The following is a 27,250-nucleotide window of genomic DNA, read 5'->3' as shown; positions in this document are numbered from 1 at the left end:
TCCCCACCATCCCTCCCCACCATCTCTCCCCACCATCCCTCCCCACCATCCCTCCCCATCATCCCTTCGCCACCATCCTTCCCCACAATCCCTCCCCCACCATCCCTCCCCCACCATCCCTCCCCACCATCCCTCCCCACCATCCCTCCCCATACCCCTCCTTCATGCTGCTTTCTCCCATAATGCCAATGAGCGTTCATGATCCAAGGAGCTGGAGTTATTCTCCCTTTTCTAAATATTTCTCCAATTAACCCATTTTAAATCCATTTTCTTTAATTATTAATTTCATCCCATTTTCTTTAATCATTAATTTCATCCCATTTTCTTTAATCATTAATTTCATCCCATTTTCTTTAATCATTAATTTCATCCCATTTTCTTTAATCATTAATTTCATCCCATTTTCTTTAATCATTAATTTCATCCCATTTTCTTTAATCATTAATTTCATCCCATTTTCCTTAATCATTAATTTTATCCCATTTTCTTTAATCATTAATTTCATCCCATTTTCTTTAATTATTAATCTCATCCCATTTGCTTTAATAATTAATTTTATCCCATTTTCTTTAATCATTAATTTCATCCCATTTTCTTTAATCATTAATTTCATCCCATTTTCCTTAATCATTAATTTCATCCCATTTTCTTTAATCATTAATTTCATCCCATTTTCTTTAATAATTAATCTCATCCCATTTTCTTTAATAATTAATTTCATCCCATTTTCTTTAATCATTAATTTCATCCCATTTTCTTTAATCATTAATTTCATCCCATTTTCTTTAAAATCGGCCCCTTTTTTTCTGGCACTGTTCTTAAATCCAGAGATAATTGAGGTAATAATTGTGACCCATTCACCATATTATCTCCTTCGACTTCTAACTCATTTTTGTGTGGTGACGCAGGTCGACTTACGTCACGTCGACGAGAAGGAAGGTACCAACGTTGTCGACATGGGCGTCGACCTCACTGAGTTCTACATGTCGGTCGAGTGGGACATCCTGGAGGTGCCAGCAGTGAGGTGAGTGTCGACCTGAATGTCGAGTTTCGACCTGTGGGTCGAATGGGACATCCTGGAGGTGCCAGCAGTGAGGTGAGTGTCGACCTGAATGTCGAGTACCGACCTGAGTGTCGAGTGTCGACCTGTGGGTCGATTGGAACATTTTGAAGGAACAGGTGCTGGGGAGGGACAAGTGCTGGGGAGGGACAGGTGCTGGGAAAGGCACAGGTGCTGGGGGAGGGACAGGTGCTGGGGAGGGACAGGTGCTGGGGAGGAACAGGTGTTGGGGGACAGGTGCTGGGGTGAGTCAGGTGCTGGGGATGGGTCAGGTGCTGGGGTGAGTCAGGTGCTGGGGTGAGTCAGGTGCTGGGGTGAGTCAGGTGCTGGGGATGGGTCAGGTGCTGGGGTGAGTCAGGTGCTGGGGTGAGTCAGGTGCTGGGAAAGGCACAGGTGCTGGAGGAGGGACAGGTGCTGGGGAAGGCACAGGTGCTGGGGGAGGGACAGGTGCTGGGGAGAGACAGGTGCTGGAGAGGGACAGGTGGTAAGGAGGCACAGGTGCTAGGGAGGGACAGGTGCTGAGGAAGCACAGGTGCTGGGGAGGGACAGGTGCTGGGGAGGGACAGGTGCTGGGTAGGGACAGCTGCTGGGGAGAGACAGGTGCTAGGAGGAACAGGTGCTGGGGAGAGTCAGGCGCTGGGGAGAGATAGATGCTGGGGGAGGGACAGGTGCTGGGGGAGGGAGGGACATCAATACATAAAGGAACATGTCACCGATCATGTAGGTGGGGAGAGAACCATCCCCACCACCCAAGCATCCCCACCCCAACACTCACCAGGGGATGGGACACCAGTGGTCTCTGGGATATTGATGTGAGTGACTGGTGATGATGGGGTGTGGTGATGGTGGTGGTGACAGTGTGTGGTGATGGTGGTGGTGACAGTGTGTGGTGATGGTGGTGGTGACAGTGTGTGGTGATGGTGGTGGTGACAGTGTGTGGTGATGGTGGTGGTAACAGTGTGTGGTGATGGTGGTGGTAACAGTGTGGGGTGATGGTGGTGGTAACAGTGTGTGGTGATGGTGGTGGTGGTGACAGTATGTGGTGATGGTGGTGGTAGCAATGTGTGGTGATGGTGGTGGTAACAATGTGTGGTGATGGTGGTGGTGACAGTGTGTAGTGATGGTGGTGGTAACAGTGTGTGGTGATGGTGGTGGTAGCAGTGTGTGGTGATGGTGGTGGTGATATTGTGTGTGGTGATGGTGGTGGTGACAGTGTGTGGGGATGGTGGTGGTAACAGTGTGTGGTGATGGAGGTGGTGTTAGTGCGTGATGGTGATGGTGACAGTATATGGTGATGGTGGTAGTGACAATGTGTGGTGATGGTGGTGGTGACAGCGTGTGGTGATGATGCTGGTGATAGTGTGCGGTGATGGTGGGGGTAACAGTGTGTGGTGATGGTGGTGGTGGTGACAGTATGTGGTGATGGTGGTAACAGTATGTGGTGATGGTGGTGGTAGCAATGTGTGGTGATGGTGGTGGTAACAATGTGTGGTGATGGTGGTGGTGACAGTGTGTAGTGATGGTGGTGGTAACAGTGTGTGGTGATGGTGGTGGTGACAGTGTGTGGTGATGGTGGTGGTAGCAGTGTGTGGTGATGGAGGTGGTGTTAGTGTGTGATGGTGATGGTGACAGTATGTGGTGATGGTGGTGGTGAAGTGTGTGGTGATGGTGGTGGTGACAGTGTGTGGTGATGGTTGTGTAACAGTGTGTGGTGATGGTGGTGGTGATAGTGTGTGGTGATGGTGGTGGTAACAGTGTGTGGTGATGGTTGTGTAACAGTGTGTGGTGATGGTAGTGGTGACAGTGTGGTGATGGTGGTGGTGACAGTGTGTGCTGATGATGGTGGTGACAGTGTGTGGTAATTGTGGTGGTGATGTGTGGTGATGGTGGTGGTGGTGAGTGTGTGGTGATGGTGGCGGTGAGAGTGTGTGCTGCTGGTGGGGTAGTGGTGACAGTGAACGGAAATGGTGGTGGTGACAGTGTGCTGTGGTGGCCACAGTGTGCTGTGGTGGTTACAGTGAGCTGTGGTGTTGACAGTGTTTTGTGGTGCAAGTGTTGATGACAGTGTGTTGTGGTGGTGACAGTGTGTTGTGGTGGTGTTTGTGTGTTGTTTTGGTGGTGGTGACTGTGTTGTGTTGATGGTGGTGATAGGGAGTTGTAGTGATATGGTGTGGTGGTGATGGTGAAGGCGATAGGGAGTGGTGATGGAGATAGGGTGTGGTGGTAATGGCAGTGGTGATAGGCTGTGTTGGTGGCTATAGGGTGTGTTGCTGATGGTGATACGATATGGTGGTGATGGTAATAGGGTGTGGTGACGATGGTGACAGTGTGTGTTGTTGAGTGTGATAGGGTGTGGTGGTGATGGTGATAGGGTGGTGATGGTGATATGGTGTGGTGGTAAAGGTGGTGGTAATGGTGATACGGCGTGGTGATGGTAGTAATGGTAGTGGTGGTGGTAATGGTGATACGATGTGGTGATGGTGGTGGTGCTGGTGATAGGGTGTGGGGGTGATGGTGTTAGGGTGTCTTGTTGGTGGTGATACAGTATGGTGATGATGGTGGCGATGATGGTGATAGGGTATGGCGGTGATGGTGCTGGTAATGGTGATAGCGTATGGTGGTGATAGGGTATGGTGGTGGTGGTGGTGATAGAGTATGGTGGTGATGGTGGTGGTGATAGTGTTGTCACTACATCATCATTCTCAACACTGTGGTTCATCCTCTTCTTTTGCGTTCGTTTGTCTCTTCTTCTCACCTCACTGCTTCCTGTCTTCCATGTTTTTGTTCTTTTAATTGTGTCCTCCGTGCACCTCTGGTGTGAACCATGGTCTCAGTGTGTCCTCCGTGCACTGCACCTCTGGTGTGAACCATGGTCTCAGTGTGCCCTCCGTGCACCTCTGGTGTGAACCATGGTCTCAGTGTGTCCTCCGTGCACCTCTGGTGTGAACCATGGTCTCAGTGTGTCCTCCGTGCACCTCTGGTGTGAACCATGGTCTCAGTGTGTCCTCCGTGCACTGCACCTCTGGTGTGAACCATGGTCTCAGTGTGTCCTCCGTGCACTGCACCTCTGGTGTGAACCATGGTCTCAGTGTGTCCTACGTGCACCTCTGGTGTGAACCATGGTCTCAGTGTGTCCTCCGTGCACCTCTGGTGTGAACCATGGTCTCAGTGTGTCCTCCGTGCACTGCACCTCTGGTGTGAACCATGGTCTCAGTGTGTCCTCCGTGCACCTCTGGTGTGAACCATGGTCTCAGTGTGTCCTCCGTGCACTGCACCTCTGGTGTGAACCATGGTCTCAGTGTGTCCTCCGTGCACTGCACCTCTGGTGTGAACCATGGTCTCAGTGTGTCCTCCGTGCACCTCTGGTGTGAACCATGGTCTCAGTGTGTCCTCCGTGCACTGCACCTCTGGTGTGAACCATGGTCTCAGTGTGTCCTCCGTGCACTGCACCTCTGGTGTGAACCATGGTCTCAGTGTGTCCTACGTGCACCTCTGGTGTGAACCATGGTCTCAGTGTGTCCTCCGTGCACCTCTGGTGTGAACCATGGTCTCAGAGTGTCCTCCGTGCACTGCACCTCTGGTGTGAACCATGGTCTCAGTGTGTCCTCCGTGCACCTCTGGTGTGAACCATGGTCTCAGTGTGTCCTCCGTGCACTGCACCTCTGGTGTGAACCATGGTCTCAGTGTGTCCTCCGTGCACTGCACCTCTGGTGTGAACCATGGTCTCAGTGTGTCCTCCGTGCACCTCTGGTGTGAACCATGGTCTCAGTGTGTCCTCCGTGCACTGCACCTCTGGTGTGAACCATGGTCTCAGTGTGTCCTCCGTGCACTGCACCTCTGGTGTGAACCATGGTCTCAGTGTGTCCTCCGTGCACTGCACCTCTGGTGTGAACCATGGTCTCAGTGTGCCCTCCGTGCACTGCACCTCTGGTGTGAACCATGGTCTCAGTGTGTCCTCCGTGCACTGCACCTCTGGTGTGAACCATGGTCTCAGTGTGTCCTCCGTGCACCTCTGGTGTGAACCATTGTCAAAGCGTGTCCTCCGTGCACCTCTGGCGTGAACCATTGTCACAGTGTGTCCTCCGTGCACCTCTGGTGTGAACCATGGTCTCAGTGTGTCCTCCGTGCACCTCTGGTGTGAACCATTGTCACAGTGTGTCCTCCGTGCACCTCTGGTGTGAACCATGGTCTCAGTGTGTCCTCCGTGCACCTCTGGTGTGAACCATTGTCACAGTGTGTCCTCCGTGCACCTCTGGTGTGAACCATGGTCTCAGTGTGTCCTCCGTGCACTGCACCTCTGGCGTGAACCATTGTCACAGTGTGTCCTCTGTGCACCTCTGGTGTGAACCATGGTCTCAGTGTTTCCTCCGTGCACCTCTGGTGTGAACCATTGTCACAGTGTGTCCTCCGTGCACTGCACCTCTGGCGTGAACCATTGTCACAGTGTGTCCTCCGTGCACCTCTGGTGTGAACCATGGTCTCAGTGTGTCCTCCATGCACCTCTGGTGTGAACCATGGTCTCAGTGTGTCCTCCGTGCACTGCACCTCTGGTGTGAACCATGGTCTCAGTGTGTCCTCCGTGCACCTCTGGTGTGAACCATGGTCTCAGTGTGTCCTCCGTGCACTGCACCTCTGGTGTGAATCATGGTCTCAGTGTGTCCTCCGTGCACCTCTGGTGTGAACCATGGTCTCAGTGTGTCCTCCGTGCACCTCTGGTGTGAACCATGGTCACAGTGTGTCCTACGTGCGCCTCTGGTGTGAACCATGGTCTCAATGTGTCCTCCGTGCACCTCTGGTGTGAACCATGGTCTCAATGTGCCCTCCATGCACCTCTGGTGTGAACCATGGTCTCAGTGTGTCCTCCGTGCACCTCTGGTGTGAACCATGGTCTCAGTGTGTCCTCCGTGCACTGCACCTCTGGTGTGAACCATGGTCTCAGTGTGTCCTCCGTGCACTGCACCTCTGGTGTGAACCATGGTCTCAGTGTGTCCTCCGTGCACCTCTGGTGTGAACCATGGTCTCAGTGTGTCCTCCGTGCACTGCACCTCTGGTGTGAACCATGGTCTCAGTGTGTCCTCCGTGCACTGCACCTCTCGTGTGAACCATGGTCTCAGTGTGTCCTCCGTGCACTGCACCTCTGGTGTGAACCATGGTCTCAGTGTGTCCTCCGTGCACCTCTGGTGTGAACCATGGTCTCAGTGTGTCCTCTGTGCACCTCTGGTGTGAACCATGGCCTCAGTGTGTCCTCCATGCACCTCTTGTGTGAACCATGGTCTCAGTGTGTCCTCCGTGCACTGCACCTCTGGTGTGAACCATGGTCTCAGTGTGTCCTCCGTGCACCTCTGGTGTGAACCATGGTCTCAGTGTGTCCTCCGTGCACCTCTGGTGTGAACAATAGTCTCAGTGTGTCCTCCGTGCACCTCTGGTGTGAACTATGGTCTCAGTGTGTCCTCCGTGCACCTCTGGTGTGAACCATGGTTACAGTGTGTCCTCCGTGCACCTCTGGTGTGAACCATGGTCTCAATGTGTCCTCCGTGCACCTCTGGTGTGAACCATGGTCTCAGTGTGTCCTCCGTGCACCTCTGGTGTGAACCATGGTCTCAGTGTGTCCTCCGTGCACCTCTGGTGTGAACCATGGTCACAGTGTGTCCTCCGTGCACCTCTGGTGTGAACCATGGTCTCAGTGTGTCCTCCGTGCACCTCTGGTGTGAACCATGGTCTCAGTGTGTCCTCCGTGCACCTCTGGTGTGAACCATGGTCTCAATGTGTCCTCCGTGCACCTCTGGTGTGAACCATGGTTACAGTGTGTCCTCCGTGCACCTCTGGTGTGAACCATGGTCACAGTGTGTCCTCTGTGCACCTCTGGTGTGAACCATGGTCACTGTGTGTCCTTCGTGCACCTCTGGTGTGAACCATGCTCTCAATGTGTCCTCCGTGCACCTCTGGTGTGAACCATGGTCACAGTGTGTCCTCTGTGCACCTCTGGTGTGAACCATGGTCACTGTGTGTCCTTCGTGCACCTCTGGTGTGAACCATGCTCTCAATGTGTCCTCCGTGCACCTCTGGTGTGAACCATTGTCTCAGTGTGTCCTCCGTGCACTGCAACTCTCGTATGAACCATGGTCTCAGTGTGTCCTCTGTGCACCTCTGGTGTGATCCATGGTTTCAGTGTGTCCTCCGTGCACCTCTGGTGTGAACCATGGTCTCAGTGTGTCCTCTGTACAACTCTGGTGTGAACCAATGGTCTCAGTGTATCCTCCGTGCACCTCTGGTGTGAACCATGGTCACAGTGTGTCCTCCGTGCACCTCTGGTTTGAACCATGGTCTCAATGTGCCCTCCATGCACCTCTGGTGTGAACCATGGTCACAGTGTGTCCTCCGTGCACCTCTGGTGTGAACCATGGTCACAGTGTGTCCTCCGTGCACCTCTGGTGTGAACCATGGTCTCAGTGTGTCCTCCGTGCACCTCTGGTGTGAACCATGCTCTCAATGTGTCCTCCGTGCACCTCTGGTGTGAACCATGGTCTCAGTGTGTCCTCCGTGCACCTCTGGTGTGAACCATGCTCTCAATGTGTCCTCCGTGCACCTCTGGTGTGAGCCATGGTCACAGTGTGTCCTCCGTGCACCTCTGGTGTGAACCATGCTCTCAATGTGTCCTCCGTGCACCTCTGGTGTGAACCATGGTCACAGTGTGTCCTCCGTGCACCTCTGGTGTGAACCATTGTCTCAGTGTGTCCTCCGTGCACTGCAACTCTCGTATGAACCATGGTCTCGGTGTGTCCTCCGTGCACCTCCCGTGTGAACCATGGTTTCAGTGTGTCCTCTGTGCACCTCTGGTGTGAACCATGGTCACAGTATGTCCTCCGTGCACCTCTGGTGTGAACCATGGTCTCAGTGTGTCCTCCGTGCACCTCTGGTGTGAACCATGGTCACAGTATGTCCTCCGTGCACCTCTGGTGTGAACCATCGTCACAGTGTGTCCTCCGTACACCTCTGGTGTGAACCATTGTCTCAGTGTGTCCTCCGTGCACTGCAACTCTCGTATGAACCATGGTCTCAGTGTGTCCTCCATGCACCTCTGGTGTGAACCATGGTCTCAGTGTGTCCTCCGTGCACCTCTGGTATGAACCATGGTCACAGTGTGTCCTCCGTGCACCTCTGGTGTGAACCATGGTCTCAGTGTGTCCTCCGTGCACCTCTGGTGTGAACCATGGTCACAGTGTGTCCTCCGTGCACCTCTGGTGTGAACAATGGTCACAGTATGTCCTCCGTGCACCTCTGGTGTGAACCATGGTCTCAGTGTGTCCTCCGTGCACCTCTGGTGTGAACCATGGTCTCAGTGTGTCCTCCGTGCACGTCTGGTGTGAACCATGGTCTCAGTGTGTCCTCCGTGCACCTCTGGTGTGAACCATGGTCTCAGTGTGTCCTCCGTGCACCTCTGGTGTGAACCATGGTCTCAGTGTGTCCTCCGTGCACGTCTGGTGTGAACCATGGTCTCAGTGTGTCCTCCGTGCACCTCTGGTGTGAACTATGATCTCAGTGTTCCGAAGGTCCTCTCAGATTCAATATCCTCATCACCAGAGTCACTCAGGGCAACTAAAGGGGCGCTAATTCGTCATCTTTTTACTTGTGTCTCTGACATGATGACTCGTGAAGTTTTTCCCTCACCTCCTACAAGTCTGTTTCCTTTCAGAAATAGAAAGGATCTTCTCAGACCTCTAACTACATTCCTATAACATTCAGCTTCATTATTTACTTCTCTCCTAATATTATTTCTAGACACACAGTCACACGGAAGTTATATTCAACATTTTCCTTCAGGATACTTTTCTGTCTACTTTATCAACTTCATCATGAAGAAGCAATCCAGTGTGTGATGGAAACCATAACAAATGTATATTAATTCCCCTTTTCACTGATTTTTGAATATTTATATAAATCTGGCTTCTCCAATGAGCATGTTGTCAGAGTCAGCATGTAAGGCAAGAGCCTTCAGTGATGGCTTGGAATCATTAATGACTCTCGAAATCGTAATAACATGATTGTAAGCAAACCAGGGTGCGGGTGGGATTAGAACCCATGGCGAGGACAACATGGGTTCAGGGCAGGTCGCTCCTGCCTCTCACAACTACTGGATCACTATGATATGGCCTTGGATGCACTGGAAGAAAATCAGAATGCTGATGTAATATACACAGACTTTGCAAAAGCGTTTGACAAGTGTGTTCATGACGTAATAGCGCACAAAATACGTGCTAAAGGAATAACTGGGAAAGTGGGGAGATGGATCTTCAACTTCTTAACTAATCGAACACAAAGAGTAGTGGTCAACAGAGTTAATTCGATGGCTGCCATAGTGAAGAGCTCTGTTCCGCAAGGCACAGTACTCGCCCCCATCCAGTTCCTCATCCTTATATCAGACATAGACAAAGATGTAATCCACGGCACCATATCATCCTTTGCAGACGATACTAGGATCTGCATGAGGCTGTCACCTGTTGAGGACGTGGTTAACCTCCAAGAAGATGTAAACCAAGTTTTCCAGTGGGCAACGGAAAACAATATGATGTTCAATGAGGACAAATTCAAACTTCTCCGTTATGGAAAACTGGAGGAGATAATAACTAGAACAGAGTATACTACGAACTCTGGCCATACAGTAGAGCGGAAAAATGATGTAAGGGACCTGTGAGTAGTAATGTCTGAGAATCTCACTTTCAAGGATCACAACAGTGCCACGATCACAAGTGCAAAGAAAATGAGAGGATGGATAATGAGAACGTTCAAAACGAGAGATGCCAAGCAATGATGATCCTTTTCAAATCACTTGTTTTCTCTAGGCTGGAATACTGCTGTACATTAACATCTCAGTTCAAAGCAGGTGAAATTGCAGATCTAGAGAGTGTACAGAGATCCTTTACTGCACGTATAAGTTCTATCAAAACCTGAACTACTGGGAATGCTTGGAAGCACTTGACTTGTACTCTTTGGAACGCAGGAGAGAGAGATATATCATAATCTACACTTGAAAATCCTAGAAGGAATGGTCCCGAATCTGCACACAGAAATCACTCCCTACGAAAGTAAAAGGCTAGGCAGGCGATGTAAAATACCCCCAATTAAGAGTAGGGGCGCCATTGGCACACTAAGAGAAAACACCATAAGTGCCCGGGGCCCAAGACTGTTCAGCAGCCTCCCACCAAGCATAAAGTGAATTGCCAATAGGCCCCTGGCTGCCTTCAAGAGGGAGCTGGACAGATACCTAAAGTCAGTGCCGGATTAGCCGGGCTGTGGTTCGTACGTTGGACTACGTGCGGCCAGCAGTAACAGCCTGGTTGATCAGGCCCTGATCCACCGGGAGGCCTGGTCGTGGATCGGGCCGCGGGGGCGTTGATCCACGGAATAACCTCCAGGTAGGTAGAGTGAGTTGTAAAACTCCAGACCAGTGCGTAAACCACTTGGTCAGCTGGCTACAATAAGATTCATCCAACTAGGTATATTTGTACACTATAGGGAGGTTAGCATGGGCCGCCACTGTGACCACAAATGCAAGTTTTTTTTTACGGATGAATCTCTCACCAGCGTGGGAAATTCATCTGTCGTTAGAATTTGTAATAATTATACACTATGTAACACAATTTTTGTTCATGACAAGTAAGTGTTATTTTCCAACTCCTTTTATTGAAAAACAATAAAAAATGCCCATTATTCCTTTCAAAGTTTGCTTTTATGCCTTACAGGACGAATTTTCCACAAAAGAAATGGCTAAATTTCAATATTTTTTGCGAGTTTTGGATGTACAACAAAAAACATACAATACAATAAATAAAATTTACATTAATAAAATAAATTTTACACAAATTTTATTTTAACCTTTCTGAAACATATTTACAAAGTTAAAAATGAGCAGTTTTTTCTAGATTTGCGAGCAGCAACAAATCACTTTCCCGTTTAAGCCGCCAAATGTAGTCTGCCATCATGATTTCATTATAAGATCCCTGATGTCTGTGTTCAAAGTCCATTATATCTTGGTGGAAGCGCTGCCCTTGCTCCTCTGAGTATACTTCCATATTCTCCTTGTTACTGTCAAGATGAGCATCAAGGATATGAACCTTAAGGGACATCCTACAGCTCATCTGATCATAGCTTTTTACCAAGGTCTCAACAAGTTCCACATAATTATCAGCCTTGTTGTTGCCCAGAAAGTCCTGTGCTACAGCAACAAAACTCTCCCAGGCTTCCTTTTCCTTCTATGTGAGCTACTTTGGAAATTCTGAGCACTTCATGATTTTCCTGACTTGTGGCCTTCACCTCTACCTCTGATAGCTTGGGAAAGAAGTCTCGTAGATACCCGAAGGCTGCCGACTCTTTGTCAAGAGTTGTAACAAATTGTTTCATTAGCCCTAGTTTGATGTGTAATGGAGGGAACAGAACCTTTTAAGGATCCACCAATGGTTTATGTTTGATATTATGTCTTCCTACTGAAAAGTCATTCCTTTGAGGCCAGTTCTTCCTCTGGTAATGTGCTGCTCTGTCTCTACTATCCCAATGACAAAGATAACATTTTTAAGTCTCCAGTAATCTCCCAGTCATACTTATCATAGTTCAAAGATTCCAGTAGAAGCTTGACACTGTTGTAGTCTTCCTAAGATGCACTGAATGAGTCAAAGAAAGAGATGGATACTTGTTCCCATTGTGCAGAAGTACAGCTTTTAGGCTTCTGGAGGAGCTGTCAAAGAAGAGTCTCCACTCATCTCGATTGCATGCAATTCCAATTGCATCAAACAGGCCTGATACATCATTACACTAGCACAACCTGTCTTCATTATTGTAGAAGCTTGAGAAATGTTGGTGACGTTTTCTTTAGCTTGTCACTTGCACACTTTCATCCAAAGTCCCACTCCTTTAGCCTTGAAATCAAAAGTTCAGCATTTAACTTTGTCAGAACAAGATCTCTGATAAGGTTATTGAGGTCTGTTTGGTTTGGGTAGTAAGAATTCCTCCCAACAGCTGCATCTGTGAGATCATAGTCTTGTTAACTGTGATCTTCATTTTCTGATTTGCTGCTTTATTCTTCTGACAGTTGACTTCTTTCTGGAGGTGTAGGTACAGGAAGATCAGCACTGTGTGGTACTGCTGCAATAGAAGAGGGAAGATCTGGATTAGAAATAGCAGGAGCATTTTTCCCCGTTCGGTGTTTGGAAAGATCCACCAGACAGAAGTAGCAGTTGGTTGAGTGATCAGTGGGTTCACACCATATTCTAGGACCAGCAAACTTCATGGCTCTTTATCCTCCTCTATATCATCCTGTAAAAGAACAAAAGAATTAGTTTCTGTTACATACATTTCATTTAAAAAATGTTCCTCTTTAAGATTATACCCTTCATATAACTAATGACTTTCTTACCTTCCAATGTTTTCTTACAATGTTCACAAGCAACATGAGGCGTCCAGGTCTTGTCTTGGTCCACAACTGCCATGACAAAATATGCTTTGTACGCTTTAAATATTTTTTTTAGATGCTGTTACAGAGAACTTTTTTGCTCTTGTCTTAATGGATTGCCCACATATGTAGCAGAATGTATTTGGAGAATGACTGCAGGCTCTTGTTGCCATTTCACTTCTTCTGATGTGTCTCCTCAGGTAGTCAGAGCTGAACTGAATGCTGGTTTGTGAGCCGCTGTTTTTATATTTGCCAAGCAAAACCATAGAACATAATAGTTTTACATCAGTCTTTCCTGAAAGTGTTCCAGAAGTGTCCTGACCACAAAAGCAAAGTTCTGGGATCAAAATTGCTTTTTTAAATTTTGTTTAGTTATAAAGAATTGGGAAATGATGTTTATTTCCCAGGAACACGACAAAAGTGATTGTATAGTGATTTTATAGTCAAGTTCATCGGATAAACATCATTGTTATTACCATCTTCTATCCCCCAGTTTTTAGTGTCATTATTATGTAGTCATTCAACCCACTCTCATTTATTGCACTGATCTCATTAAAAACCCATTGGTTCATGATTAGCAACACCATCCCTCCACCTTCTTTGTTTCATCTCTCCTTTCTCAATGTTTTTTTTTAAATCTTTCGGGAAAGTCCCATCTGTTATCACTTCTGTGAGTTTGGTCTTCACCGTTGCTATGATGTCAGGGAGGCCTCCATTGTCCTCCATTATTCATCACTCTCATTGTTATTCAATTTGCATTTGTATGGAAATATAAACACATATGCAGTATAATGTGATCCTTTATTGACAACGTTTCGCCCACACAGTGAGCTTTTTTCAAGTCACAAACAGATCTGTTTGTGACTTGAAAAAGCCCACTTTGTGGGCGAAACGTTGTCAATAAAGGATCACATTATACTGCATATGTGTTTATATTTCCATTGTGCCGGTATTTTATACCGTTTATTTCCATCTTGCATTTGTATACCAAGTTTCTTTTCAGTTATTGTGTTCTGGTTTACGAATCTCTGTTTACATAGTTCTTGTCCCGGAGAAGAGTTCATCTTGAGGAGAAGAGGTGAGGGTAAAAGGGAAGGCGAAGATTGGGGTGAGGACGACGTATGGATGTAGGGGAGGATCTTGAACTGGAAGGGGGTGAAACCATAAGTGTGAGTGAGGGTGGCAGGGAAGCAGAGGGAAGGAGGGGCTGGGTTTAGTTGTGAGAAACTATCTTGCACTGGTAGGGGTTAGGAATGGCAGTGTAGGTGATAGAGGATAGGGGTTGGGAATGGTATGTTTTGAGTTATTGTGCCTATAGGGGAAGGGGGGGTTGAAGCATGAGGAATTGTTTGGGTCTGAGCGTGGTGCCCACAGTTTCCACACCTGTCGTTGCATTGCACTGGTTCCTTCAGTTGCACCCTTCACTACTCTATTCCGTCCCTATAAAGATACCCGCGATCATACCTGTCCGTCCTCCTCAACAGTGGTTTCCGTCTCAAGATCCGGTCTCGTGCCATTTCTGATGCAAGAGTCAGTTAGACAGGTCACATTGTGTCTTCCTGTCTACTTCCAAGTTCACTGAAAATTTGCCACCTGGCACACCTCAGGATGTTTGGTAAACGATGTTACAAATTTCCACTTAATATGCTGCTCATATCTTATCACGTGACCTTCCACCAGTCTCCTGGACATCTGGATTATCAGGGACCTCATCCTTTCCTTCTTCCTTTTTCTTTCCCACTAGAATTTATTGTTTATTTTTCATATCAGTTCTTTCGCTTTTCTACATACCGTCTTCTTCACCAAGGAGCATTTCCGCAAAGGTTCTCCCCCCCCCATTTTTTGGGGGGAGCCGCCCTTCCTACTACTCTTTCCCCACCTTTTGTACATGATTCTTGTGGTGATGGTGGTGGTGGTGGTGGTGGTGGTGGTGGTGGTGGTGGTGGTGGTGGTGGTGGTGGTGGTGGTGGTGGTGGTGGTGTTGGTGGTGATGGTGGTGGTGATGGTGGTGGTGGTGGTGGTGGTGGTGGTGGTGGTGGTGGTGGTGGTGATGGTGGTGGTGGTGGTGATGGTGGTGGTGGTGGTGGTGATGGTGGTGGTGGTGGTGGTGGTGGTGGTGGTGGTGGTGATGGTGGTGGTGGTGGTGATGGTGGTGGTGGTGGTGGTGGTGGTGGTGGTGGTGGTGGTTATGGTGATAGGATTTACGGGAGATGGTGATAGAGTGTAGAGATGATTGTGGTGATAGGAACAATACAATATTACAGAAGAGATGAAGATTGTTGTATTCATTAACACACTCAGCAAAGACAACAAGACGACACAGTTATTAACTGAGAGACAACTAGTAATAGGAGGATACTAGAAAGCTCCTCTTCAGTGCTAGGATGTGGTATTGATATCCAGGAGGAAGGCAGTGTGTGTTATCACCACTACAGTGGTATCCAGGAGGAGGGCAGTGTGTGTTATCACCACTACAGTGGTATCCAGGAGGAGGGCAGTGTGTGTTATCATCAGTGCAGTGGTATCCAGGAGGAAGGCAGTGTGTGTTATCACCACTACAGTGGTATCCAGGAGGAGGGCAGTGTGTGTTATCACCACTGCAGTGTGTGTTATCACCACAGCAGTGGTATCCAGGAGAAGGGCAGTGTGTGTTATCACCACTGCAGTGTGTGTTATCACCACTGCAGTGGTATCGAGGAGGAGAGCAGTGTGTGTTATCACCACTGCAGTGGTATCCAGGAGGAAGGCAGTGTGTGTTATCACCACTACAGTGGTATCGAGGAGGAGAGCAGTGTGTGTTATCACCACTGCAGTGGTATCCAGGAGTGCAGTGTGTGTTATCATCACTGCAGTGGTATCCAGGAGGAGGGCAGTGTGTGTTAACACCACTGCAGTGGTATCCAGGGCGAGGGCAGTGTGTGCTATCACCACTGCAGTGGTATCCAGGAGGAGGGCAGTGTGTTATCACCACTGCAGTGGTATCCAGAAGGAGGGCAGTGTGTGTTATCAACACTGCAGTGGTATCCAGGAGGAGGGCAGTGTGTGTTATCACCACTGCAGTGGTATCCAGGAGGAGGGCAGTGTGTGTTATCACCACTGCAGTGGTATCCAGGAGGAGGGCAGTATGTGTTATCACCACTGCAGTGGTATCCAGGAGGAGGGCAGTGTGTTATCACCACTGCAGTGGTATCCAGGAGGAGGGCAGTGTGTGTTATCACCACTGCAGTGGTATCCAGGAGGAGGGCAGTGTGTTATCACCATTGCAGTGGTATCCAGGAGGAGGGCAGTGTGTGTTATCACCACTGCAGTGGTATCCAGGAGGAGGGCAGTGTGTGTTATCACCACTGCAGTGGTATCCAGGAAGAGAGCAGTGTGTGTTATCACCACTGCTGTGGTATCCAGGAGGAGGGCAGTGTGTGTTATCAACACTGCAGTGGTATCCAGGAGGAGGGCAGTGTGTGTTATCACCACTGCAGTGGTATCCAGGAGGAGGGCAGTGTGTGTTATCACCACTGCAGTGGTATCCAGGAGGAGGGCAGTATGTGTTATCACCACTGCAGTGGTATCCAGGAGGAGGGCAGTGTGTTATCACCACTGCAGTGGTATCCAGGAGGAGGGCAGTGTGTGTTATCACCACTGCAGTGGTATCCAGGAGGAGGGCAGTGTGTTATCACCATTGCAGTGGTATCCAGAAGGAGGGCAGTGTGTGTTATCACCACTGCAGTGGTATCCAGGAGGAGGGCAGTGTGTGTTATCACAACTGCAGTGGTATCCAGGAAGAGAGCAGTGTGTGTTATCACCACTGCAGTGGTATCCAGGGCGAGGGCAGTGTGTGTTATCACCACTGCAGTGGTATCCAGGAGGAGGGCAGTGTGTGTTATCATCACTGCAGTGGTATCCAGAAGGAGGGCAGTGTGTGTTATCATCACTGCAGTGGTATCCAGGAGGAGGGCATTGTGTGTTATCACCACTGCAATGGTATCCAGGAGGAGGGCAGTGTGTGTTATCACCACTGCAGTGGTATCCAGGAGGAAGGCTATGTGTGTTATCACCACTGCAATGGTATCCAGGGCGAGGGCAGTGTGTGCTATCACCACTGCAGTGGTATCCAGGAGGAGGGCAGTGTTTGTTATCACCACTGCAGTGGCATCCAGGAAGGCAGTGTGTGCTATCACCACCGCAGTGGTATCCAGGAGGAAGGCAGTGTGTGCTATCACCACTGCAGTTGTATCCAGGCGGAGGACAGTGTGTGCTATCACCACTGCAGTGGTATCCAGGAGGAGGGCAGTGTGTGTTATCACCACTGCAGTGGTATCCAGGAGGAGGGCAGTGTGTGTTATCCCCACTGCAGTGATATCCAAGAGGAGGGCAGTGTGTGCTATCATCACTGCAGTGGTATCCAGGAGGAAAGCAGTGTGTGTTATCACCACTGCAGTGATATCCAGGAGGAGGGCAGTGTGTGTTATCACCACTGCAGTGGAATCTAGAAGAAGGGTAGTGTGTCCTATCACCACTGCAGTGGTATCCAGGAGGAGGGCAGTGTGTTTTATCACCACTGCAGTGGTATCCACAAGGAGGGCAGTGTGTGTTATCACCACTGCAGTGGAATCTAGAAGGAGGGCAGTGTGTGCTATCACCACTGCAGTGGTATCCAGGAGGAGGGCACTGTGTGTTATCAACACTGCAGTGTTATCCAGGAGGAGGGCAATGTGTGCTATTACCACTGCAGTGGTATCCACAAGGAGGGCAGTGTGTGCTATCACCACTGCAATGATATCCAGGAGGAGGGCAGTGTGTCTTATCACCACTGCAGTGGTATCCAGGAGGGCAGTGTGTGTTATCACCACTGCAGTGGCATCCAGGAGGAGGGCAGTGTGTGCTATCACCACTGCAGTGGTATCCACAAGGAGGGCAGTGTGTGTTATCATCACTGCAGTGGTATCCACAAGGAGGGCAGTGTGTGTTATCACCACTGCAGTGGCATCCAGGAGGAGGGCAGTGTGTGCTATCACCACTGCAGTGGTATCCACAAGGAGGGCAATGTGTGTTATCACCACTGCAGTGGTATCCATGAGGAGGGCAGTGTGTGTTATCATCACTGCAGTGATATCCAGAAGGAGGGCAGTGTGTGTTATCACCACTGCAGTGGTATCCATGAGGAGGGCAATGTGTGTTATCACCACTGCAGTGGTATCCATGAGGAGGGAAGTGTGTGTTATCATCACTGCAGTGGTATCCAGAAGGAGGGCAGTGTGTGTTATCACCACTGCAGTGGTATCCACAAGGAGGGCAATGTGTGTTATCACCACTGCAGTGGTATCCAGAAGGAGGGCAGTGTGTGTTATCATCACTGCAGTGGTATCCACATCAGGGCAATGTGTGTTGTCACCACTGCAGTGGTATCCATGAGGAGGGCAGTGTGTGCTATCAACACTGCAATGATATCCAGGAGGAGGGCAGTGTGTGTTATCACCACTGCAGTGGTATGCAGGAGGAAGGCAGTGTGTGTTATCACCACTGCAGTGGTATCCAGGAGGAGGGCAGTGTGTGTTATCAATACTGCAGTGGTATCCAGAAGGAGGGCAATGTGTGTTATCACCACTGCAGTGGTATCCATGAGGAGGGCAGTGTGAGTTATCTTCACTGCAGTGGTATCCAGAAGGAGGGCAGTGTGTGTTATCACCACTGCAGTGGTATCCAGAAGGAGGGCAGTGTGTGTTATCACCACTGCAGTGGTATCCAGCAGGAGGGCAGTGTGAGTTATCATCACTGCAGTGGTATACAGGAGGAGGGCAGTGTGTGCTATCACCACTGCAGTGGTATCCATGAGGAAGGCAGTGTGTGCCACCACCACTGCAATGGTATCCAGGGCGATGGCAGTGTGTGCTACCACCACTGCAGTGGTATCCAGAAGGAAGGAAGAGTGTGTTATCATCACTGCAGTGGTATCCAGGAGGAGGGCAGTGTGTGTTATCACCACTGCTGTGGTATCCAGGAGGAGGGCAGTGTGTGTTATCACCAATGCAGTGGTATCCAGGAGGAGGGCAGTGTGTGTTATCACCACTGCAGTGGTATCCAGGAGGAGGGCAGTGTGTGTTATCACCACTGCAGTGGTATCCAGGAGGAGGGCAGTGTGTTATCACCACTGCAGTGGTATCCAGGAGGAGGGCAGTGTGTGTTATCACCACTGCAGTGGTATCCAGGAGGAGGGCAGTGTGTTATCACCACTGCAGTGGTATCCAGGAGGAGGGCAGTGTGTGTTATCACCACTGCAGTGGTATCCAGGAGGAGGGCAGTGTGTGTTATCACCACTGCAGTGGTATCCAGGAAGAGAGCAGTGTGTGTTATCACCACTGCAGTGGTATCCAAGGCGAGGGCAGTGTGTGTTATCACCACTGCAGTGGTATCCAGGAGGAGGGCAGTGTGTGTTATCATCACTGCAGTGGTATACAGAAGGAGGGCAGTGTGTGTTATCTTCACTGCAGTGGTATCCAGGAGGAGGGCATTGTGTGTTATCACCACTGCAATGGTATCCAGGAGGAGGGCAGTGTGTGTTATCACCACTGCAGTGGTATCCAGGAGGAAGGCTGTGTGTGTTATCACCACTGCAATGGTATTCAGGGCGAGGGCAGTGTGTGCTATCATCACTGCAGTGGAATCTAGAAGGAGGGCAGTGTGTCTTATCACCACTGCAGTGGTATCCAGGAGGAGGGCAGTGTGTGTTATCACCACTGCAGTGGTATCCACAAGGAGGGCAGTGTGTGTTATCACCACTGCAGTGGAATCTAGAAGGAGGGCAGAGTGTGCTATCACCACTGCAGTGGTATCCAGGAGGAGGGCAGTGTGCGTTATCAACACTGCAGTGGTATCCAGGAGGAGGGCAATGTGTGCTATCACCACTGCAGTGGTATCCACAAGGAGGGCAGTGTGTGCTATCACCACTGCAATGATATCCACAAGGAGGGCAGTGTGTGTTATCACCACTGCAGTGGTATCCAGGAGAAGGGCAATGTGTGTTATCACCACTGCAGTGGTATCCACAAGGAGGGCAATGTGTGCCATCACCACTGCAGTGGTATCCACAAGGAGGGCAATGTGTGCTATCACCACTGCAGTGGTATCCACAAGGAGGGCAGTGTGTGTTATCACCACTGCAGTGGTATCCAGGAGGAGGGCACTGTGTGTTATCAACACTGCAGTGGTATCCAGGAGGAGGGCAATGTGTGCTATCACCATTGCAGTGGTATCCACAAGGAGGGCAATGTGTGCTATCACCACTGCAGTGGTATCCACAAGGAGGGCAATGTGTGCTATCACCACTGCAGTGGTATCCACAAGGAGGGCAGTGTGTGTTATCACCACTGCAGTGGAATCTAGAAGGAGGGCAGTGTGTGCTATCACCACTGCAGTGGTATCCAGGAGGAAGGCACTGTGTGTTATCAACACTGCAGTGGTATCCAGGAGGAGGGCAATGTGTGCTATCACCACTGCAGTGGTATCCACAAGGAGGGCAGTGTGTGCTATCACCACTGCAATGATATCCAGGAGGAGGGCAGTGTGTGTTATCACCACTGCAGTGGTATCCAGGAGGGCAGTGTGTGTTATCACCACTGCAGTGGCACCCAGGAGGAGGGCAGTGTGTGCTATCACCACTGCAGTGGTATCCACAAGGAGGGCAGTGTGTGTTATCACCACTGCAGTGGTATCCACAAGGAGAGCAGTGTGTGTTATCACCACTGCAGTTGCATCCAGGAGGAGGGCAGTGTGTGCTATCACCACTGCAGTGGTATCCAAAAGGAGGGCAATGTGTGTTATCACCACTGCAGTGGTATCCATGAGGAGGGCAATGTGTGTTATCACCACTACAGTGGTATCCATGAGGAGGGCAGTGTGTGTTATCATCACTGCAGTGGTATCCAGAAGGAGGGCAGTGTGTGTTATCACCACTGCAGTGGTATCCATGAGGAGGGCAATGTGTGTTATCACCACTGCAGTGGTATCCAGAAGGAGGGCAGTGTGTGTTATCATCACTGCAGTGGTATCCACATCAGGGCAATGTGTGTTATCACCACTGCAGTGGTATCCATGAGGAGGGCAGAGTGTGCTATCAACACTGCAATGATATCCAGGAGGAGGGCAGTGTGTGTTATCACCACTGCAGTGGTATGCAGGAGGAAGGCAGTGTGTGTTATCTCCACTGCAGTGGTATCCAGGAGGAGGGCAGTGTGTGTTATCAATACTGCAGTGGTATCCAGAAGGAGGGCAATGTGTGTTATCACCACTGCAGTGGTATCCATGAGGAGGGCAGTGTGAGTTATCATCACTGCAGTGGTATCCAGAAGGAGGGCAGTGTGTGTTATCACCACTGCAGTGGTATCCAGAAGGAGGGCAGTGTCTGTTATCACCACTGCAGTGGTATCCAGGAGGAGGGCAGTGTGTGTTATCATCACTGCAGTGGTTTCCAGGAGGAGGGCAGTGTGTGCTATCACCACTGCAGTGGTATCCATGAGGAAGGCAGTGTGTTTTTTCACCACTGCAGTGGTATCCAGTAGGAAGGCAGTGTGTGCCACCACCACTGCAATGGTATCCAGGAGGAGGGCAGTGTGTGCTATCACCACTGCAGTGGTATCCAGGAGGAGGGCAGTGTTCTATCACCACTGCAGTGGTATCCAGAAGGAGGGCAGTGTGTTATCATCACTGCAGTGGTATCCAGGAGTAGGGCAGTGTGTGCTATCACCACTGCAGTGGTATCCATGAGGAAGGCAGTGTGTTTTATCACCACTGCAGTGGTATCCAGTAGTAAGGCAGTGTGTGCCACCACCACTGCAATGGTATCCAGGAGGAGGGCAGTGTGTGCTATCACCACTGCAGTGGTATCCAGGAGGAGGGCAGTGTTCTATCACCACTGCAGTGGTATCCAGGAGGAGGGTAGTGTTCTATCACCACTGCAGTGGTATCCAGAAAAACGGCAGTGTGTGTTATCACCACTGCAGTGGTATCCAGGAGAAGGGCAGTGTGTGTTATCATCACTGCAGTGGTATGCAGGAGGAGGGCAGTGTGTGTTATCTCCACTGCAGTGGTATCCAGGAGGAGGGCAGTGTGTGTTATCACCACTGCAGTGGTATCCAGGAGGAGGGCAGTGTGTGTTATCATCAGTGCAGTGGTATCCAGGAGGAGAGCAGTGTGTGTTATCACCACTACAGTGTTATCTAGGAGGAGAGCAGTGTGTGTTATTACCTCTGCAGTGGTATCCAGGAGGAGGGCAGTGTGTGTTATCACCACTGCAGTGGTATCCAGGAGGATGGCAGTGTGTGTTATCACCACTGCAGTGGAATCCAGGAGGAGGGCAGTGTGTGTTATCACCACTACCGTGGTATCCAGGAGGAGGGCAGTGTGTGTTATCACCACTGCAGTGGTATCCAGGAGGAGGGCAGTGTGTGTTATCACCACTGCAGTGGTATCCAGGAGGAGGGCAGTGTGTGTTATCACCACTACAGTGGTATCCAGCAGGAGGGCAGTGTATGTTATCACCACTGCAGTGGTATCCAGGAGGAGGCCAGTGTGTGTTATCATCACTGCAGTGGTATCCAGAAGGAGGGCAGTGTGTTTTATCACCACTACAGTGGTATCTAGGAGGAGGGCAGTGTGTGTTATCACCACTGCAGTGGTATCCAGGAGGGCAGTGTGTGTTATCACCACTGCAGTGGTATCCAGGAGGGCAGTTTTTGTTATCACCACTGCAGTAGTATCCAGGAGGGCAGTTTGTGTTATTACCACTGCAGTGGTATCCAGGAGGGCAGTTTGTGTTATCACCACTGCAGTGTTATCCAGGAGGGCAGTTTGTGTTATCACCACTGCAGTGGTATCCAGGAAGGCAGTTTGTGTTATCACCGCTGCAGTGGTATCCAGGAGGGCAGTGTGTGCTATCACCACTGCAGTGGTATCCAGGAGGGCAGTTTGTGTTATCACCACTGCAGTGGTATCCAGGAGGGCAGTTTGTGTTATCACCACTGCAGTGGTATCCAGGAGGGCAGTTTGTGTTATCACCACTGCAGTGGTATCCAGGAGGGCAGTTTGTGTTATCACCACTGCAGTGGTATCCAGGAGGGCAGTGTGTTATCACCACTGCAGCGGTATCCAAGAGGGCAGTGTGTGTTATCACCACTGCAGTGGTATCCAGGAGGGCAGTGTGTGTTATCACCACTGCACTTGTATCCAATAGGGCAGTGTGTGTTATCACCACTGCAGTGGTATCCAGGAGGGCAGTTTGTGTTATCACCACTGCAGTGGTATCCAGGAGGGCAGTTTGTGTTATCACCACTGCAGTGGTATCCAGGAGGGCAGTTTTTGTTATCACCACTGCAGTAGTATCCAGGAGGGCAGTTTGTGTTATCACCACTGCAGTGGTATCCAGGAGGGCAGTTTGTGTTATTACCACTGCAGTGGTATCCAGGAGGGCAGTTTGTGTTATCACCACTGCAGTGTTATCCAGGAGGGCAGTTTGTGTTATCACCACTGCAGTGGTATCCAGGAGGGCAGTTTGTGTTATCACCGCTGCAGTGGTATCCAGGAGGGCAGTGTTTGCTATCACCACTGCAGTGGTATCCAGGAGGGCAGTTTGTGTTATCACCACTGCAGTGGTATCCAGGAGGGCAGTTTGTGTTATCACCACTGCAGTGGTATCCAGGAGGGCAGTTTGTGTTATCACCACTGCAGTAGTATCCAGGAGGGCAGTTTGTGTTATCCCCACTGCAGTGGTATCCAGGAGGGCAGTGTGTGCTATCATCACTGTAGTGGTATCCAGGAGGGCAGTGTGTGCTATCACCACTGCAGTGGTATCCAGGAGGGCAGTGTGTGTTATCACCACTGCAGTGGTATCCAGGAGGGCAGTGTGTGCTATCACCACTGTAGTGGTATCCAGGAGGGCAGTGTGTGTTATCCCCACTGCAGTGGTATCCAGGAGGGCAGTGTGTGCTATCACCACTGTAGTGGTATCCAGGAGGGCAGTGTGTGCTATCACCACTGCAGTGGTATCCAGGAGGGCAGTGTGTGTTATCACCCCTGCAGTGGTATCCAGGAGGGCAGTTTGTGTTACCACCACTGCAGTGGTATCCAGGAGGGCAGTTTGTGTTACCACCACTGCAGTGGTATCCAGGAGGGCAGTGTGTGTTATCACCACTGCAGTGGTATCCAGGAGGGCAGTGTGTGTTATCACCACTGCAGTGGTATCCAGGAGGGCAGTGTGTGTTATCACCACTGCAGTGGTATTCAGGAGGGCAGTGTGTGTTATCACCACTGCAGTGGTATCCAGGAGGGCAGTGTGTGTTATCACCACTGCAGTGGTATCCAGGAGGGCAGTGTGTGTTATCACCACTGCAGTGGTATTCAGGAGGGCAGTGTGTGTTATCACCACTGCAGTGGTATCCAGGAGGGCAGTGTGTTATCACCACTGCAGTGGTATCCAGGAGGGCAGTGTGTGCTATCACCACTGTAGTTTTATCCAGGAGGGCAGTGTGTGTTATCCCCACTGCAGTGGTATCCAGGAGGGCAGTGTGTGCTATCACCACTGTAGTGGTATCCAGGAGGGCAGTGTGTTATCACCACTGGAAACCTAAAAGTCTATTTGACAAAATACTAAACAGTGTTGGGTAAATTTCATCATAGTTATAATAATAGAGAGTGAGTGTAAATTACTGAGTCAGAGTTTGAGGGAGACAGAGGTGGAGGAGGATCTTGAACTAGTCTTAAGCAATATTTTACAATATACTGAACAACAAGGTCAAGACGATAATTCGATTAAAACACAAAACTCCTGGAACAATATAATCACTGTACAATGTAGAGTTCCAGACCGACCCATAACTACGCTGTACAATCGCTCGCCGTACAGTGTAGAGTTCCAGACCGACCCATAACTACGCTGTACAATCGCTCGCCGTACAGTGTAGAGTTCCAGACCGACCCATAACTACGCTGTACAATCGCTCGCCGTACAGTGTACAGTTCCAGACCGACCCATAACTACGCTGTACAATCGCTCGCCGTACAGTGTACAGTTCCAGACCGACCCATAACTACGCTGTACAACTGCTCGCCGTACAGTGTACAGTTCCAGACCGACCCATGACTAAATGAAGGACCTAAACAGAATGGAGAAGGTGCACAGGAAGGAGAAACTCATCTCAACTTTATAGAACAAATTAGGTGAAGGAAGACTTGAACAAGTTACGTAACATGTTCTCTCTCTGAGAACGGAGGCTTCCCGCCAAATCTTCAAAATATTTAAACAACTTCGATAGAAGATCCTTTTGAAAGTGCAATGTGATTAACTTACCCGAAACAACGATGTGAAATTTCCTGGGACGAAATTTAACACGAATATGGGTAAGATGTTTTTGTGAGTGTTGATGATGGACTAGATAGTCTCTCCACGGAAGCTGAGGACGCCAGATCAATTTAGTCTTTAAAGACCCTGCTGGATGAGCACCTAGTAAACATGGGATTCCAGTAGTCAAGGTCCTATCCACGCGGTGACCACTGGTATCCGTGGGAGTAGAATTTTGCATTAAAGGTATTGTGTAGCCTGTGTCTACCATCTACCCTTATCTGTGTCATAATCTGCACTAGCTTACGATAACGGAGGACACACACGCACGCATACAGAGTAGAGAGACACCGCGTGCGCGAGGCACAACTTTAGTGCTCTGTGAATGTAAGTATTTTTGAGGGCTACCCAAGGGTACTGCAGGGGTCATTAAGTGTGTCAGGGAAGTGAACAATCCTTGAAGAGATTTACAAGTTGCCCTGAACCACATAAGTGTGGGGAGAGCCACAATCTTAAAAGTGAACTAGAAAGTGATACTTGGTGGCGCAAGTCAGAGTGGGAGGCCTAGTGTACTCGAGGCGACGTTACCACGTGTCACGCCAGAGTGGGAGGCCTAGTGTACTCGAGGCGACGCTGCCACGTGTCACGCCAGAGTGGGAGGCCTAGTGTACTCGAGGCGACGTTGCCACGTGTCACGCCAGAGTGGGAGGCCTAGTGTACTCGAGGCGACGTTGCCACGTGTCACGCCAGAGTGGGAGGCCTAGTGTACTCGAGGCGACGTTGCCACGTGTCACGCCAGAGTGGGAGGCCTAGTGTACTCGAGGCGACGCTGCCACGTGTCACGCCAGAGTGGGAGGCCTAGTGTACTCGAGGCGACGTTGCCACGTGTCACGCCAGAGTGGGAGGCCTAGTGTACTCGAGGCGACGTTGCCACGTGTCACGCAAGAAAGATAATAAAGAGAAATAAATGTGTGACCAGTGAAAGAAATACAGTGAATAGGTTGTATTATGTATTGACAAGAAACGGAAGTGGATATAAGCCAGGACATTGCATCGAGTTGGACAATCTACACGCTGCTACAGGCTACTACAGCTGCTACAGGCTGCTACACGCTGCTACAGGCTGCTACAGGCTGCTACAGACTGCTACAGGCTGCTAAAGGCTGCTACAGGCTGCTAAAGGCTACTACAGGCTGCTACAGGCTGCTACAGGCTGCTACAGCTGCTTCAGACTGCTACAGGCTGCTACAGGCTGCTACAGGCTGCCACAGACAGCTACAGGCTGCTACAGGCTGCTACAGGCTGCTACAGCTGCTACAGACTGCTACAGACTGCTACAGACTGCTACAGGCTGCTACAGGCTGCTACAGGCTACTACAGGCTGCTACAGGCTGCTACAGGTTGCTGCAGGCTGCTGTGGGCTGCTACAGGCTGCTACAGATTGCTACAGGCTGCTACAGGCTGCTACAGGCTACTACAGGCTGCTCCAGGGTGCTACAGGCCGCTGCAGCTGCTACAAGCTGCTACAGGCTGCTACAGGCTACTAAAGGCTGCTGCAGGTGCTACAGGCTGCTACAGCTGCTACAGATTACTACAGGCTGCTACAGGCTGCTATAGCTGCTACAGGCTGCTACATACTACTACAGGCTGCTGCAGGCTGCTACAGGCTGCTACAGAGTGCTACAGGCTGCTACACTCTGCTGCAGGCTACTACAGGCTGCTAGAGGCTGCTACAAACTGCTACGGGCTGCGACAGGCTGTTATAGGCTACCACAGACTGCTACAGGCTGCTACAGATTGCTACAGGCTGCTATAGGCTGCTACAGGTTGCTACAGGCTGCTACAGGCTACTACAGGCTGCTGCAGGCTGCTACAGGCTGCTACAGCTGCTACAGACTGCTACTGGCTGCTACAGGCTGCTCCAGGCTGCTGCAGGCTGCTGCAAGCTGCTACATGCTGCTACAGCTGCTACAGACTGCTACAGGCTGTTACAGGATGCTAAAGGATGCTACAGGATGCTACAGGCTGCTACAGGCTACTACAGGCTGCTGCAGGGTGCTACAGATGCTACAGACTGCTACAGGTGCTACAGGCTGCTACAAGCCGCTACACTCTGCTACAGGCTGCTACAGGCTGCTACAGGCTGCTGCAGGCTGCTACAGGCTGCTACAGCTGCTACAGACTGCTACAGGCTGCTTCAGCCTGCTACATGCTGCTACAGGCTACTACAGGCTGCTGTGGGCTGCTACAGGCTGCTACAGCTGCTACAGAGTGCTACAGGCTGCTACAGGCTGCTACAGGCTGCTACAGGCTGCTACAGGTTGCTGCAGGCTGCTGTGGGCTGCTGTGGGCTGCTACAGGCTGCTACAGGCTGCTACAGGCTGCTGCAGGCTGCTATAGGCTGCTGCAGGCTGCTATAGGC

The 27,250-nt window shown here is 50.3% G+C and overlaps 1 protein-coding gene across 1 annotated transcript in view; it reads left to right on the top strand.

Moving 5' to 3' along the window:
- Positions 1-27,250, top strand: part of LOC128684080 (acetylcholine receptor subunit alpha-like) — a 1,252,714-nt gene that overhangs the window by 751,581 nt on the left and 473,883 nt on the right. The window contains exon 5 of the mRNA XM_070090806.1: positions 909-1,024. Within this exon, the coding sequence (XP_069946907.1) occupies positions 909-1,024 (116 nt within the window). The remainder of the gene's footprint in view (positions 1-908; positions 1,025-27,250) is intronic.

The sequence above is a fragment of the Cherax quadricarinatus genome, chromosome 3 (assembly GCF_038502225.1).
Source record: "Cherax quadricarinatus isolate ZL_2023a chromosome 3, ASM3850222v1, whole genome shotgun sequence".
In the NCBI taxonomy this organism is placed as follows: Eukaryota; Metazoa; Arthropoda; class Malacostraca; order Decapoda; family Parastacidae; genus Cherax; species Cherax quadricarinatus.
This window is presented reverse-complemented; position numbering and strand designations above follow the sequence as displayed.